Source organism: Fundulus heteroclitus, chromosome 7, assembly GCF_011125445.2.
Source record: "Fundulus heteroclitus isolate FHET01 chromosome 7, MU-UCD_Fhet_4.1, whole genome shotgun sequence".
NCBI classification, from domain to species: Eukaryota; Metazoa; Chordata; class Actinopteri; order Cyprinodontiformes; family Fundulidae; genus Fundulus; species Fundulus heteroclitus.
Genome location: NC_046367.1, coordinates 34,146,684 through 34,163,581, shown reverse-complemented (window position 1 = coordinate 34,163,581; position 16,898 = coordinate 34,146,684). Strand labels below are relative to the sequence as shown.

The window sequence follows — 16,898 nt, the reverse complement described above, 5'->3', positions numbered from 1 at the left end:
AATAGCGGAAATAAATCAAAGTAATTTGAAACATATTATCAGTCATGGATAATTTGAGAAAATACTAACCGCAGTTTTCAAATTATCACTTCATTTATTGGGGGGGGGGGGGGGGGGCACCAAACCCTGTTCTATGTGAGAATAATTCCCCCAAAACCTAAAAGCAGCTTGTGCCACCTTTAGCTGAGATAGTGGACGTTGGGTGTTAAAAGGCAATGAGACTTTCACATCACTGTCAAAAGAAAATCCTGCCCACAAATTTTTTGCAAACTGTTTTAATTTAACCATTTTAGTTTTTGAGTAAATCACTGTATCTCAATTGGATTTAAGCCCAGACTTTGACTAGGACACTTGTCCAAAACCTCTATTTTGATGTTCTTAGTCATACAGAAGTGCACTTGCTGGTGTTCTTTGGATCAGCGTCCTGCTGCATGAACCATGTGTGCTTAAATTTAAGGTCACGGACTCATGGCCAAACATTGTCCTTCAGGATTTTCTGCTAAAAAGCAGAATTTATGGCAAAAGGTCCGGGTCCTGAAGCCGCAAAGCAGTACCAAACCCCCCTGACTGCAGGTGTGATGTTGTTTTTAAATGTGACATTACTTTTAAGTATTTATCTATTTATTTATTTGTACTTTTTTCTAATGTTTTAAGTTTTATGCCAGATATAAGGGTGCAGGTCCACCAACCCTACTCGTTTTGGCTTGCCCAACTCGGCTCCCCCCTACTCGGTTCATCTTCGCCCATTTTGTGATTTGACCAGCCTAGAAACCTCCCCCCCCCCCCCCCTTTTTTTTTCACAGAAATCTACAAGAAATAATAAACAATAAGAAATCCATCATTGCAAATGAAACATAAATTAAAGAAAAATACAAATAGTGTTTCTATAACTGTATATGCAGATAATTTTTTTGATTTTTCAGAGTCAATCCACCGGGATAAATATTTGTAAGATAAGGCATAGCCTATCTGAACGCCGTCTGCTTTGAAACTGTGATTGAGAGTGAGAGAGACAGACAGAGGTGGCGTGGCGGAGCCGTTTAGCCTGCAAGGTTCAACAGATTCTCACTCTCTACTCGTCATACATTGACGCTTGGTCAGGTTCCCTCAGAGTCACAAACTGACACACAGGGAACCCCCTTCTCGTTATATGTTAATGTGCAGGGTAGAACATTATAGCAGCTCAGCCTACATTAAACATTTAAGCAAAACAACTGTGTTTACATGCATTTTAGACATTTATAGTGGGAAGTATGTATGGTGGCCTAGTGGTTAGAGCAGTGTGCTTGCACTCTGAGAAGGTTGCAAGTACCCGGTTTGATCCCCACAGCCTGCACTCTGGGTCCCTGAGCAAGACCCTTAACCCCAGATTGCTCCCCACACAGTGGCAGCCCACTGCTCCCCGAGGGGATGGTATAAATACAGAAGTGAATTTCTCCATTGTGAGATCTAGGGGAGTGGTGGCCTAGTGGTTAGACTCTAACCACAATGCTCTAATGCTTGGGTCCCAGAGGTTCTGAGTTCAACTCCCACAGACTGCCACTCTGGGTCCCTGAGCAAGACCCTTGTCCCCCAGACTGCTCCCTAGGCGCCGCACAGTGGCAGCCCACTGCTCCCCAAGGGGATGGGTTAAATGCAGAAGTGAATTTCTCCATTGTGAGATCAATAAAGTTCAACTATTATTTTCATAATGTTCTATAATATTCTACCACGGCACCCCGCACACCGAATAATGACGAGCAGGGGGTTCCCCGTGCATCATGTTGTGACTTTGAGGGAACCTGACCGAGCGTCAATATATGATGAGTAGATAGGGAGTGAGAAAGTGTTGAAGCTTCAGGCCTCTCAGCCGAGTCCGACCTCCCCTAGAGCAGCCACCAATGCAGAACGCTCCTTCGTTCGGCTGTTTTCATTCAGGAAGTCAAAGTTTACACCTTTCATCTGAGATCTTTTGCCTTAGTCATGGCAAAGCGAGGAGAACGTGCTAATAAAAATTAGTTTTAACCACAGTGAAATGGATGAATGGACACTTCAGAGACAACACTTCACAGCTTTCAGTGTAAAATGAGAGAAAGCCTTGATAAATCCACGGATCTGATGCAGTGTGTCTGGGTAGAGAAAGCTGAAGTGTCCTTTTTTTTCTCCTTCAAGCGTGGTTCATGGTTTGTAAATAATAAAACACTCTTTTGGTTTGACCCACTCTGTTCATAGTGGTCCTTAATATTGTCATCTCTTTTCAGTTTTTCTGGACTTCCTCTGAAAAAAACCTTCTCATCTTTCCTCACCTCTTGTCCAATCACTAAAAAAACGCCATGACTTCACTCAAAACTCCTCTTGAATCAGCTTGGTTTAACCTTGGTCCCCAGCAGAGCCAGGGGAACCCTGGCTGGCCCTGAAAAAGCACTCGCAAATGAGCAGAGCAGAGCGGTGCATGGCCAATAAGAGCCGGAGGAATTGGACCTTAACAGGATGCACACCTTCAGGAAGTTTCACTGAATATCTCCACAGGCGTTTCTGCTCTTGTTTTGTTCAGCCTTGCTTTTCTTCTTGAAACTCTCCCTTCCATACCAGTTTTTTTCTTTAATTCTTATTTGTGAATCAGGAAAACTCAGATTACCTTTCTCTGAAACTAATCTTAGTTTGAGAATCCAAACTATTTAGGTGTGAATAAAACTCTAAAACAAAAGAATGATAAAAAATGCAAGTAAAAAATGTTAATATTTGTGAAAAGATCTAAAATGATGGCTACTAAAACATCATTAATTGGTTTTACAAACCAAAAAAATTCTTTAAACTTAATTCCAAAGTAAAACAGGTGGAAATGAAGAGACCTTAGAATATTGCAAGTGCCATTTCTGCCCCTTGCCAGCATTCTTAAGTTTTAAAGTAACTGCAAATAAGCTTTTTTTAGGAGAACTAAAATGACAGGATACAAATGTCTTAAATTATATAGCAGGTAATATGATGACATTGATTGAACTAAAACCTGTATTCATCATTTAATGTAAAAACCCTAGTATCCCATTACTATTTTCACAAAGAGAGCAGGTAATATGAGTACATGGTTCAAATAAAATTTCCCATCATGGAATAGTTTAGTCTGAATGAGTTAAATTAATAAAGCCACCTAAATATGGGACAAATAGTGACCTACCTGTTTTGGCCTGAGCCTGTGATGGGAGCACAGTGGCCCTCCGTCCTCTCTCTTCAGAGGTATGACTGATTACAGCAGCTCGTCCTCTGTGTAACTGGATATGTTTACTGAAACTCACACTGCTGTTTCTGAGAAAGCAAGCCAACTGGTACACATACAGCTACGTTATAGTTTACTTCAACTTCAAATTGAATTAAAATGTAAACACATATATTAAAAAAAAACAATTGATATTTGCAAAATTAACTAAATATGACCCTAAAGTTTCTTGTAACTTGTAATAACTCTTTTCCAAACATTTCTCCAAACATTATTTTGTTCGATAATTCTATACAGTTCATTTTAAGTTCACACATACACTTATCATGGGCGTGAATGTCATATTAATTTTTCATATTGATGTGTATTTGTCAATTATCGTTATAATGAAACAATGTTGAGTCATATATGAGATTCAAAGAACACTGCAAAGAACTGCAGTGTCATATTTATGAGTTTTGTAGTCATAATTATGGGATTTAAAGCCATGTGCAAGTTCAAAAAGCCACCACTAAGCATTTTAATGAAGTATTAATGAGTTTTCAATTGATAATTTTTCGTTTTCTATTAAATATGAGTTACAAAGTCAGAACCATGAAAGCTCAGCCTCACATTACTGAATTTCTACATTATTATAACAAAATTAACAGCTACTATTACCAGTTTTTATTCATAATGTTGACTTTCAAGGGAGAGTCTAGACTGTAAATGGAGGAATATAAAAACCAAACTAACAAAAAGCACAGAAAAGAAAACAGATTCTTTATTATTATTCCCTCCATAAAAGACATTTAATCTCAGCGATGTGTGTCCCGAGCCCGTAACATCATCAGGGACCCCTCACACCCCCACCATGGACTGTTCTCCCTGCTGCCCTCTGGGAAGAGGTTCCGCAGCATCCACTGCAGGTCCACCAGGTTCTGCAGAAGCTTTTTCCCTGCTGCCATCAGACTGTTGAACGGCTGAACTACAACCCATAAACTCTGCACAACATTTGCATATTTGCACACTTTGCATCATTGCATATCCATCTAGCATTATAAATGCTACCGAACTCTTGGTCCTAAAAAGCATCATTGCACAAATGCCCTTGCACAACCCAATTCTGCACATTCAATGGTTTGTATACTGTGACCTTCTCCTGCATTGTTTACATTTCAATTGTTTTTATAGTGTATTTTAAATCTATGTTTACTTTTAAATCTCTGCTGCGCCTAAAACTGTAATCTAACTTTTTACTGCAATTTACAAAGCTGTATGCAACAAAATTTTGTTCTGTACGCACTCTGTGCATACAAAATGACAAATAAAGTTGTCTAAGTCATATTCCTTGTCAGGAAAGGAAAGAAAAATGTAATTAGTCTGGAAACGTCAATATATTTTACTGATTAGATATTTTGTAAAAACAAAACTTCTTATAATGTATTATTAGCACTACCAGGTTTTCCTCCTCCGCCTATTTTGGTCAGACAGCCAAACTCCGCAGGGGCACGTTGTCGTCGTGACGTCATGACGTCGAGTTCAGAGGACGGCGCAGCACAGCGGGCTATGGCGCTTCCTGACTGGACGGTAACGTCGCTGTTCGCCGCATCCTTCTTCTGCTTCTTCTGCTGTCTTGTCCGGTACAGGCGCGCCGCATCATCGCTGTGCAGGAAGCTGGTGAGCAGGATAATGGCTCGCACTGAGAAGCCGCTGTTCCGGATCGCGTAAGTATAACTCGGCTTTATCCGTTTTCTGCCTGCGTAGCTTAGCAACATTCATTGTTTTGGTGGCTGATGGGTGGCAAGACGGGGCATCTTTTGAAGATGCGGATGGCTGCAACTTTGTTTACATGCTAATCGAGCAAGATAATCGTCTTGTTGAACGTTTTTTTTTTTTGTCTTAAAATTCGTTTAAATGTACAGACATCTTGTTTATCTCCCAATATTTCTCACTACTAAGGCTGTTTTTGTTGTTTTCCTTGCAGATATACGCTCTACACAAGGACCAGGCTGGGTTATATGTACTACAAGAGGCAAATGAGGAAAGCCAGGGAAAATTACCCATCTGGGCATTCCACAACTCACCCCATGGAGTTCAATGGTACGTAGCACACAGGGGTTCTATTCATTTTCTCACACTGCAGCCACAAGTTCAGTATATTTTATTGAGATTTTCTATAATAAACCAACATAAGACGGATTTTTATAGTATATAGTATAGATCTCAAAAAGCAGAGCATGTTTGTATTCATCCTGCTTCCCTGAATAAAACCATGTGACATAATTTCCTTCTGAAGTCACCTAATTAGAACACCGTTTGCCATTATCCTAAAACCTATTGAGACATAGTCGCCCAGCTGAACTGAGAGACCAGGCTGAGGAGCAGCAGCAGCAGCAGCCAAGAGGCCTGTGGGCAAGTCGGCTCAGGTGGGAGAATCTGTTGACGGCATAAATATTTGCTGTCACTTTCACTGCCAAACTGCACATTGGCGACGAGTGGCAGCAAGAGCCGATTGTTGAAAGAAAGTCATAAGAGGTCTTTAATCTTGGGTGGAAGAAGACACGCTGGTCAGATGAAACCTAAGCCGAAACCTTTTGGCAAATTAAACAAAAGCTTTTCTTTAGCCCGGGCAGGGAATCGGGTCAGAATCTATGCAAACATGGAGGAAGATAAATGTAGGGCGATTAATAAAGAAAACCTCTTTGGAGGCTGTAAAATGATTGAGACTGGGTTGGACGTTTCACCGCCCAGCAGAACAATGGCCCTAAACATACAGCCGGAGGTGCAACGGGAATGTTTCCGTGTGGTGGAAGACGTGACGGTGCTCATAAGACACGGTTTTTGTTTAGCAGGGGTAGGGATGTTGGTCGAAGGTGGATGGAGCTAAATACTGGGGAATACTGCAACAAAACCAGCCCAGGAAACATCTCGCGCTATAATTTTTTCTTTACTTCACAATCATCCGATCACAGTGAAATACACTGAAACTTGTGTTTGCAGGAAGGAAACGGTTTAACCGTAACAAATACTTCTGCAAGGCTCTTAGGGAAGTTGTGACGATTACCATATGTTTATAGCGTGTGCTTCCTTAATCGGTCTTCTTGTTTTCCGTCCACAGGTATAAAGATAATTCCCATCTCAGTGCTGTCTGACAACTACAGCTACCTTATAATCGACATGGCCTCCAGTGTGGCCGTTGCTGTAGACCCGGCAGACCCTCAAACGGTTCAGGTGAACGCCTCGGCTGGCATTCTGTTGTTAATACAGAGGGGTTTTTGACGGCTGGGGATGTATTAAAAAATTAAAATAAAATAAAAACACAGTGGGAAATCTATGCTGTCAGCTTCCTGGTAAAATGTCCAAATGAGCTGGCATGACGAAATGTTTGCTTGTTGTTAGTTGCCGCTCACGAACCTGCGTGCAGTGGCACTCTTTGTTAAAATGAAAAGCAAATGCGGGCACGGGAGCAGATAATTGCCTGCCGGTTAACTCCCCATTCGCTTTTCACAGCTTTTCTCATATCTGAAATGCATTTAAATTGCACTGGTGCAGCTGAACTTTAACAAATGAGCACGTCCTGTCAGTGCAATCTGTAAAATGTATATCTTCTGCTATGTAAACACACATTTGTTTAGGATTGCCTTCGACTGTTCTAGTTAAACGGTTTTAGTGAATAAAAGTCTATAGAAATAATGAATTATATTCAATCCTTAAAGCAAACACAATAGGATTCACAAATACAGAACACTGACTGAAGTTTTAAGTTTAAATTACATTCTGAAACATCATTAGTTCAACTTTGTAGTCCAACTGTTTTTAATATTTGCTTTCAATTTCTATTTTCCCATGTTTTATTTTGTTTCTACATTTTATTCCAACTTGCTTTTATTCTGTTTTATTTTCCTATGTCTTAATCATGTAAACCGCTTTGCATTGTCTTTGTACTGAAATGTGCTATGCAAATAAATTTGCCTCGCCTATGTGTTATGATTAAAGGTCTAATAGCTTCATTTTAACTCCTCAGGCGGTGCTTGAGGAAGAGGGAGTAATGTTGGAAGCTATACTGTGTACACACAAGCACTGGTGAGTATAAGGTTATTCAAATTATGGAAAGCATTGGAGTTTATCTTCTGTTTAAGAAATGTTATTACAACCCCAGAGTTTAAAGCTTACTTTGAACAAAAAAAACAAACATCTAGATGAAATAATGGATCTCAAATGTGTCCGCCCCGGCTGTTTTCCCTCTGCTTTTTAGGGACCACAGCGGGGGCAACAAGGCTCTGAAAAGACTCCACAGCTCCTGTCATGTGTATGGAAGCGCAGCTGATAACATTCCTGGCCTCACGCAGTAAGTCCCAGCCCACGCAGGCCAGCACGCAGACGCTCACAGTTTGCCTTTTTACTCTGATGAGTCCCGTCTTGTTCCCTCTGTCAGCAGCTGACTTCACACTAAATTATCAAGCAGCAATAATCTGTCGTTGTTTGTCCCGCAGGGGTTGATTTGGAATAGTAGGTCATGCTGGGAGGTTTTTCTTTTTTTTTTTCTTTTCCTTTTACCAGTTTTTACATTTGTATTCTTATTTATCACATTTCAGCATGTTCATGATGATTGCTGAGTTCAGGTGGATTTCTTTATTATTTTTTCTTTCCAGCCCCCTGTCACACAGAGACTCAGTAAGAGTGGGTCGGATGCACTTTAGGGCCCTGTTCACTCCTGGACACACCGTGGGTCACATGATCTACCTCCTGGATGGCCAGGCTGTCGACGCCCCTCCCAGCCTCTTCTCTGGTGATCTGGTGTTCCTCTCAGGATGCGGTCAGTCACACATCTTTTTTCAGTAATCTTTGGTGGTTTTGATGTAAAGCCTTAAAATAGATGCGTATGGAAAGTGCCTTGAGATGACATGTATCATGAATTGGCGCTATATAAATAAAATTGAATTTTAATGCAGGCCTTAACAAATGCTCCCATTGAACAACTTTGGTTTAAGTATTTTTCTTTTGTGGGATAAAAATCAGACATTAAGATGTAATTGTTTATTATTTTAAGCAGGGTTTCTACTTAGTCTAGAAAAGTCTAAAATTCAATAAATTTTTTGTCTTGATAAATATCGAACAAGATGATATAAGTATGGGAAAAAAAAAATTTGTATTTCCAAACTTTATGTCCTATCCCTTTGCATAAATGCTGTTTTCCTTCAGTCTTTCCTCATTTGTATAGTTTCTTTCTTTCCTCTCCTCGTCCTTTCTCCCTTCTGGTCTTTTCTTCCTTATGTCCTTTCCTTCTTTCCTTCCCTTTTCTTCTGCCTGCCTTCATGTAGTTTTTGTGTTGTCTGTCCTTCCTTGCTTGCTGGCTTCCATCCATCCATCCATCCATCCATCCATCCATCCATCCATCCATCCATCCATCCATCCATCATGAGCTTTAGTATTGGATTTTTGAAAATAAATGAAAAATACAAAAAAAAAAGTCCTAGATTGAATCTTTGTTTGAGAAATGTTGTTGAAATGTAACTGACTAATTAATTATTTTTATATATACTTTACTTATAAACTACCCCGGAGAGTCTAGAAATGTTTAATTTGCGTGCTGTTCCCCTGCGGTACAATGGTCCATTTCTGTCAGTCTTTTCTGTTTGGAAGAGTGTCCAACGTGTTAATCTTTATAAGTCAGGAGTTGGCAACAAGAAATAGGCATTCATCTAAACTTGTCCATATTTACAGTCAGAGTAGGCTTGGACGATATAGAAAAAAAGCATATTGATAAAATAGAAATTAGATTGATCGAGTTCGACAATTATCAAAAAAAAAACATATATTTTAAGTGCAGCCCTGGCCATTTTATGCTGTTGCTTATTGACCTATTTTTAGGTCACTGAATTCAAACAAAACCCTTTATTGAACCAAGTTTTTACCAAAACGGTAAAACATGCTCTCTGAACTCTTTGAAGCTTGGTGATGGAGAGTTCCTGGGTCTTCCTTTGTGATTGATTAGGAGGATGTAATGACTGTAGTATTAACCCACATGATAGGTTAGAATGCAAAAGGAAGGAAAAACTGTTCTTCTATTGAACTTTATATTGTTTTTCTGTTAAACCACACGTCTATCGATCGATACACATTGTTGTTTGAACTATCGTCCAGCCCTAAGTCAGAGCAATAGTTAGAAACTTTAAAACGACTGGGACTGTGACAAACCAGGCTCCAATAGACCCAAAAATTTATGGTGCCTCTTATAATCCGATGCTCCTTATATATGATTACCATTGTGCTTACTGACCGATTTTACGTGGTACAATGCGCTCAAAAATCTGTTAAAATGTGTAAGTACGACTTTGATGAGCTACGAAGCCGGTCCACTCAATGGATATTCTGAGCATTACGGTACACTGTGTCACTACCTGATAGGACCCCTGAGCTGGCTACAAGACTGCCTGACTGTAATGTCTAAACTAGAAGTGCATTCATGTAACGACCCCCACATACTCGGGTGTAGTTCACTCTGTGGAGGTCCGTACGTGCTCGAGGCGAACTCTGTTTGCACTCATAAAAGAGTTGAAGACTGTCTTTTTTTTTCTCCAAGCTTCTTGTATTTGTTGTAAGGACAGATTCTTCCAGCCTTTTTGCCTTTAGGTGATGCTCATCATTATTTTTTGTACTTGTGCTCAACAAGTTGGTACATGGGTCAAAGAAGAATGGGGAAGACTGTGTAATGCTAAAAAAAGAAAACAGCAGTTTCACAATAATTTAGGTCAGCTGGATATAGGCCAGTGGTGTAATTAATTAAAATAGAATCTTTTTTTTTAACTAAATGATCTACTGTCTTTTTATGAGTAGGATCATTTATGTATCTGGATAAAGATCCCGTATTTACTGTAACATGATGATCTGAACTTAATGTTTTCAGGCAGAATGTTTGAGGGCAGCGCCACGACGATGCTCTCATCGCTGGACACTGTTGTTTCCTTAAGTGATGATACCTTACTATGGCCAGGTATGTACATCTGTGCAGGTGTCAGACAGAGAAGATCCCACACACACACACACACACACACACACATAAGATGTTAAACTGTAGTAACTTAGTTACTACATAGTCTTAAAAAGGTGTGGAATTTCATTTTATTTTCCTTTCTTTCTTGTGTTCTTTCTTTCTTCTTCTCTTCCTGGCGTCATGCCTTTCTTTCCCTCCTTCCTCAACTGAGGCCTCCCTTTCCTCTTGTGGTCTTCCATTCTTCTTTCCTCTTGTTGTTCTTTTTTTCCTTTCCTGTTTTCCTTTTGTCTTCCCTCCCAGTTTTCCTTTTTTCTTTCCTTTCTGGCTTGTGCCATGCTTTCCCCTCTTGTCTTTCCTTCCTTCTGTCTTTCTATCCTTGTGTCCTTTCTGCTTCCTTCCTTGTATCCTTTCTTCATTCTTTTCGTCTGTTCTCCCTTGTTTTCCACCCTACTATGGTTCCTTCTGTCTTTCTTTGTCTCCTTCCTTTCCTTCCTTTTGTCCGTCCTTTCTTCTTGAGTCTTTCCTACCTTCTTACCTTCTGTTCCTTTCATCCTTCCTTTTAAAATGAAGGTAAAGGCTTGAGAAGTGCGGAATATCGTGTAGGAACACGGTCGTAACTTAATCCGATTAAAGTAACGCCGTTAAGTTATTCCATTAGATTCATTGACATCATTCAGACCTGATTGTTAAAGCAGTTTGCCCTGATTTTACACCTAAACCAGTTGAGCTACACTAATAAAAGCACGGTTTTTGTCTAGTCCGGTTATTGCGAAGGCTTGTTGTTGCCAGCCACTTACTCCCTAATGATGAAACCAAGGTTGGACGACTACATTCTGTTTGAAACTGAAGTGTGACCATAAAAAAGGAAAACAGAAGAAATCCATACAGTGGAAAATAGTTTTTCAGAGCACTGTAAAGGTGTGTTTGCTAGTTTTCGATGTGTACTGCAGCGTGTCTCTACAGTGTCAATCCTCCAAGGGCTAAATGCTTTTAAGACTAGTTTACATGTAAGCTGAATTTTGTTATTTTTTTTGCGTCCTCTGACAACCCCACAGGTCATGAGTATGCAGAGGACAACCTGCTGTTTGCTGCTGAGGTCGAGCCACGCAACGCTGCCAGGGAGAGCAAATATCAGTGGGTGCTGCAGCAACGAGGCCAGAAGCTTTGTTCAGTAAGAATGATATTTTGCCATTGTGCTTCCCAAGCATGCCTTCCCAGAAAGCGCTCGTGTTGTCCTGCGCCCGGGAAACAAGGCTTATCGGCCGCGTACAGTTTACACGCTGCCAAAGCCTTGACTGCGTCCCCCCAGCCCCCTCCCTCCAGGCTCAGCGGCGAGCTTCATCTGTGATGCACTCTGCAGCCAGGCAAAGGCTCTCAGTTCAGGGCTTACCTGGAATTTAGATTGCTTTTTACCTCTTATCAATACGACATGACTGCAGAGGCTGTTCCACCGGTTTTTTACCTCCCGGAGTTTTGTCAACTTTCATTACCAAAGTACAGCGTGTTTGCTAAAGTGTCTCTACCTCTCGAACTTTTGCGCATTTGATCAGCTGTGCTCAGTATTATTTCCTTTCTCTTTAAAGTCAGAAAGGTGGACGTGTCTCTGCAAAATACCGTCATCAGCACATTTGCGGGTTGAAAAAACTAAGTAAACGTGTGTGTGTATCTATTTTTGTTATTTAATAACAATAATAATATAATTATTATTAATTTTCCAATCCGTAAATATGCTGATGATGCAGTTATTGTATTTTTACAATATTATATTGTATATTTTTATGTTGTGCTTATTCTGAGAATAAATTAAACATTAATTAGGTGCCATCAGAGTAAAGGGAGGCTGTGCACGAGTTTTCATAAAGAAAACTTGGTCAAATATATTGAAGCTTTTAGTTGTAATGTGACAAAAATGTATAAAAACAGGAATTCGAGGAGTGTGAATTCTTTTGTAAGGCTTGCTATATAAAATGGCCAAATTCTCTGCACAGGGGGAGATGTAACTGAAGACAGGCATGAATACTTTTAATTAAGGGTGACATTGTGAGAAAGCTAAGTGGCCCATTACTTTCCTATTCATGAAACCCCCTACTATTTTATAGCAGGTTCCTGGTATCATAGGACCGTTTCCATCTATTTTTAATCCCAAAAAAGTGCAGCTTTATGCAGCTTGATAGTAATGTACTCCGTTCCAGGTGGCATTGGCTCATGATTCGGGAATTTTCTTGGAAAAGGAAGCCACATCTGACTTCAGACAGACATTTTGGCTTGTCTTGGAAGGGAAAGGCCAGGTGTTACTAATAAGATTAGCATAGACTCCAGCGTATCCATGTGTCCCCACTAAGCCATGGCAGTGTGATGGGGAACCAGTATGAACTGGGCCAGGACGCTGACACTGAAGCAGCCTAAGGAAATCCAGGCCCGGTTCGTGTTTTCTGTTTATGGCTGATTTTCATGCAGTTGCATGTCTGCTGTGTAAAACGTTACGGTTCAAAGCTGCCGATTAACTCATTTAGGGGCAGCAAAGTAAAGGAGGCTAAAAATAAATTCATGCTACACTTCTCAAAGTTGATTTGGAAAACGATTTGAAGGCAAGGCAAATTTATTTGCATAGCACATTTCAGTACACAGACACTGCAAAGCGCTTAAAACATAGGAAAATAAAAAGACAATAAAAGCAAGTTGGAATAAACTTCAAAACCAAGAAAAGCTTGCATGTATTGTTTTCCTCTCATTCCACAATAAAGCAAAACGAATCCTAATAAAACGCACTGAACGTTGTGGCTGTAACGTTACGCAGTTTGGGAAAGTTCAAGGGTTGTGATAAGATTTGCAGGACACCGTAAACCCGAATGAATTCCGGTAAATTAATATATGGTTGTTCATCTTGTCTTTTTCCATACCCTGGTTGGATGTTGTTCACCTACATATTTGAGTCGCTTCGGGGTCCAAGATTTGAGCTGCAAAGATTCATGAATACAGAATGTAATATTCCAACTGGGTCAGACTTTCACAAACCCAAATCTGTGCTGATTTCCGAGCTGCGGAAATCCCTCGCTGCGTTTATTCCCCCTTCTGCCAATGTGAACAAAGTGATTGGCGCTGTCTGAGACGGAGTTGTTTTTGTCATCCTCTTTATTGCCAGAGCCCCTCCACCGTCGGGGAGGAGAAGCAGTACAACCCTTTCCTACGCAGCCACTCTGCGGAGCTCCACCAGGCCCTGGGCGTCCACCAGTTCCAGGACGAAGACTGGACCCAGTTTAGGGCGAGGGTGCTGGAGGAGCTAAGAAAGTGCAAAGACCTCTACAACAGGAGGTAGTAGAGCAGGACTGCACTAAAAAGCGGAGGAAAGAGCTGGTCTGCACCAGACGGTCGGTGGGCATCAGCGATTTTCTTTAAGATGTCCTGATAAGACTGATTTTGAAAATTTCATGAACGGGCATTAGGACAATTTGAGCTGAATCTGTGACCAAAGGCTGTTAAGTACACCTTCTTTATTTAATTATACCGTAGCACATAATAGTCCTATTTTCTCTCCAGGGGCTGTAGTTCAATGATAAATTTGCTCATGTTCAGAGCATTGCACATTTATCGCATAATGTCATACACATAATGTAGACCTGCATGACTGATGTTTGGATATTTTACAAGTAGGTACAATCCGGTTCCTGTTATGGGCACCGTAATGACTTTAACCTGTAAGGTACTGAATTGTTTGCTCTCTAGTTGCAGCTCCTCAGACGTTTTGCTGCTGATATATAATTCACAGGTTTCATTAACAGGTCTTGTTTAACATGTACTGTCTTGCTTAAGAACAGTTCATTTCCCTAACTTAAAATGTTTTTGGATTGAAGTGGGTGGTTTTGAATGTTTCGTAACTTAAGCTTCAAAGGTGATGGGGCATTTCACTCGGCAAATTCCACGAAAGGCCGATTTCTGTTTGTGCTTCACCCTTTATGGTGATCGTTGGGATTTTTTCCCAGTTTGATTTGAGCCAAAGAAAAAAAATAACACTATTTTCTTGTCAATGCTTTTTTTTGTGTGTGTGTTCATTAGTGAAGGTTTTCATCCTGTTTATTTTTCTGTTTTTGTTTTTTTTTAAGTGGGAATGTGTGGATTACTTTGAAGTCGTCAGTGTCTTATCTGCAGTAGGCAGCAATCTCCCAACGGACAAATGGCCTACGCTTTAAGCTACTAAAACTGGGACTTTGTTAAGGGTATTTATTATAATCAGACCTCTGTATGAAGTAAAGCACCTGTATTCAGTATTCATGTGTTTAAGGGATGTGATGTGAAAATCCGTAATACATAGCACCTTCCACAAATGTGGAGTTCAGCATAAAATAAATGGCTCATCCTAAACTCTGGATAATTAGGCAGACATCCTCCCTGGCCTCTTTTAAAAACACATCTTTTCCCTCTGGCCTTTAATACTTAGTAGGCCATTGGTTTAATGTTGATCTTTTGTTTTTGTATGCCTGTTTTATGCTCAGGTATTCTTTTATTTTATTAATTTGGCATTTTATTGGTTCTATTGGTCTTTGCTTTTTTACTAAAGATGGATTGAATAACACAAGAGGGAATTGTCTCCAGATTTCGTATCCATCATTACCAGGGGTCCTAATAAATGTGGAGCATGCATTAGTGTTTGCTCAGTTCTTTAGTAATTTTCTTTTACCAGTTGTCTAAATACTTTGTGTGTCTTGGCTTGTATACTAATGACATTTCCCCACCTTGATCATCTGATCTCTCATAACTCAGATTGCTGTCAACTACAGGTAAAACACTGTTTTTTTTTTTTTAAAGTATTTGCCCCTTTCCCACTTCTTAAAAAGTTTAATATCTCAAGGGGGACATATCATGTAAAATCCACGTTTTTAGCCCTTGAATACATTTTGTTGTGTACTTGGAGTCTCTAGGAGTGCAGATAATTTGAATATAATCTGTCCAGGAGGTTCGTAGATATCATTATATTAATTTTGGTTCATATTTTTCAAGCCGTTCGGGGTGGAGTGGAATGCTCTGCGACGTGGAGGGCAGCGGGGTATGAATGCCTCCTTTAAATTTAAAGAGACTTCACTAAAAAGAGATGCACCTTAAAACAGGTAATAAAGGGGAGTAGATTAACAAGGAATTCACAGCAAAGCATTGCAGTTCCCCTTGATATAGACCACAGGCTGAATGGTCTAAATGTGAAAAGGAAGACCGGAAAAGCATGATATGTCCCCTTTAAATCTTAAAATGCTTCACTTCATGGCTGTGATCTAAAATCCTATGAAGGTATTGGGATGTCAATTCTGTAACTTTATTGAACTATTATTGAAGGGAAATCTGCCTGTGATAACTGAGTCTGCATTTAATATGAAGATCGCTGCATTCACACTTGGTGGCTAAGTAACTTTTAGACATGGATGTTTTGCAGCAAAAGGTTTCAGGCAATTTTAACAACACAGTTTTGTGATCCGTTTTTCACTTTGAAAGATGAAACAACATTGAGGGAACGAGTGTTTTTTTTTATTTATCACGTTTAAAAACGTGGAAGCCGAATTCATCTTAATAAATAGGAGTGAAATGGTAAATGTATGGGTACTGAACTATCACGGTACAGATGTTATTTGCAGCTATATGCAGTCAGATAAAATGATATATTGGTATTAGTTTACTAGTGTACTCTAATAATAATATTTAATAACATACAAGGTAAAGGCCAGGCTCCTAACATTTTAAATGAGCAGAACCCAGAATTAGAGTTTTCCAGGTGATATGTCTACAGTGGATTGAGAGCATCGTTATATGGCTAGCTCAAAGTCCCAATGAAACGCTGATAACAAGCTGTTTGTGTATTCAAGTCGTTGATCTTAGGCATCTTTCTCATTACGTACGCCACCAGGCAGGAACCAACGGACTCCAAAGGAAACATCTATAGGTTCTGGAACAGCGCCATCTTTTGTTCAGTTTTGTGACACTTGAATAACAATTTACATTGTATTATCTGGTTATGTTGTACTTTTGCATTACAAGTTATTGTGTTCTGTACTGCCTTGTATTTTGCATGAAGATGAGACCAAATCAGTCAAAACAAAACAAGCATTTTTGAATAGCATTTTTTTTTTTCATTATTATATATTTTTTATTTTTATTCTAGATTGGATTTGCCTGCTACCTTGGAGCCCCTTACTGCCAGGGCTGATTTATTTTTCCTGTCTTTGTTTCTGTGAAGGTTATTTTATGTTCAGAGTGAGTCAAAACAAATCCGAGGAATTTGCATAATTCTTTTGTACCTTATCTGAATCAAACTGAGCCAAAAACGGAGGCATGTACCTAACTTTGGCTCACGTGTCCCATTCCACCCTGAATATAAAATAACCTAAGGCATTTATTATGCTGTGACAAGAACTGACATCTGCTAGTAAAGAATATTTTTGGATCAAACTCACTGTTAGCACAATATTTTTGATTTACTATGGTCAAACTTTATCAAATCTGTGAAAAATATTCAATAAATGTTTTTATTGTTTTTTTTTTCTGATAGTGTTTTTTTTTATGTTGTGAAGATCTGTGAATTTGGGGCTTATATGTCACACCAATTAGATATGTTTTTAAGCTTAGTCAGTAATGAGCTGTTAATATTTCTTGGTTTGAAAATAAATTGGTTTTTATTATATTAATCCTGAATATATAATATAAGGGATGTTGAAATGAATGCATATACGCCTGTAGAAATAACAGCGT

The 16,898-nt window shown here is 39.6% G+C and overlaps 1 protein-coding gene across 1 annotated transcript; it reads left to right on the top strand.

Moving 5' to 3' along the window:
• The first annotated feature begins 4,687 nt into the window (after window positions 1-4,687).
• On the top strand, window positions 4,688-16,684 carry pnkd (PNKD metallo-beta-lactamase domain containing). Its single transcript, XM_012854575.3, has 9 exons — window positions 4,688-4,899; window positions 5,160-5,275; window positions 6,294-6,406; window positions 7,200-7,258; window positions 7,431-7,523; window positions 7,828-7,991; window positions 10,083-10,169; window positions 11,225-11,340; window positions 13,312-16,684. The coding sequence occupies exons 1-9, from the start codon at window positions 4,703-4,705 to the stop codon at window positions 13,483-13,485; spliced, it is 1,119 nt and encodes a 372-aa protein (XP_012710029.2). The 5' UTR covers window positions 4,688-4,702; the 3' UTR covers window positions 13,486-16,684.
• Window positions 16,685-16,898: the final 214 nt, after the last annotated feature.

Coding starts and splice junctions, on each gene's coding strand:
- pnkd (XM_012854575.3), top strand. CDS start 4,703: ATGACGTCGAGTTCAGAGGACGGCGCAGCACAGCGGGCTATGGCGCTT. Junction 7,259..7,430: donor CTGTGTACACACAAGCACTG/GTGAGTATAAGG, acceptor TCTGCTTTTTAG/GGACCACAGCGGGGGCAACA. Junction 7,524..7,827: donor AACATTCCTGGCCTCACGCA/GTAAGTCCCAGC, acceptor TTTTCTTTCCAG/CCCCCTGTCACACAGAGACT.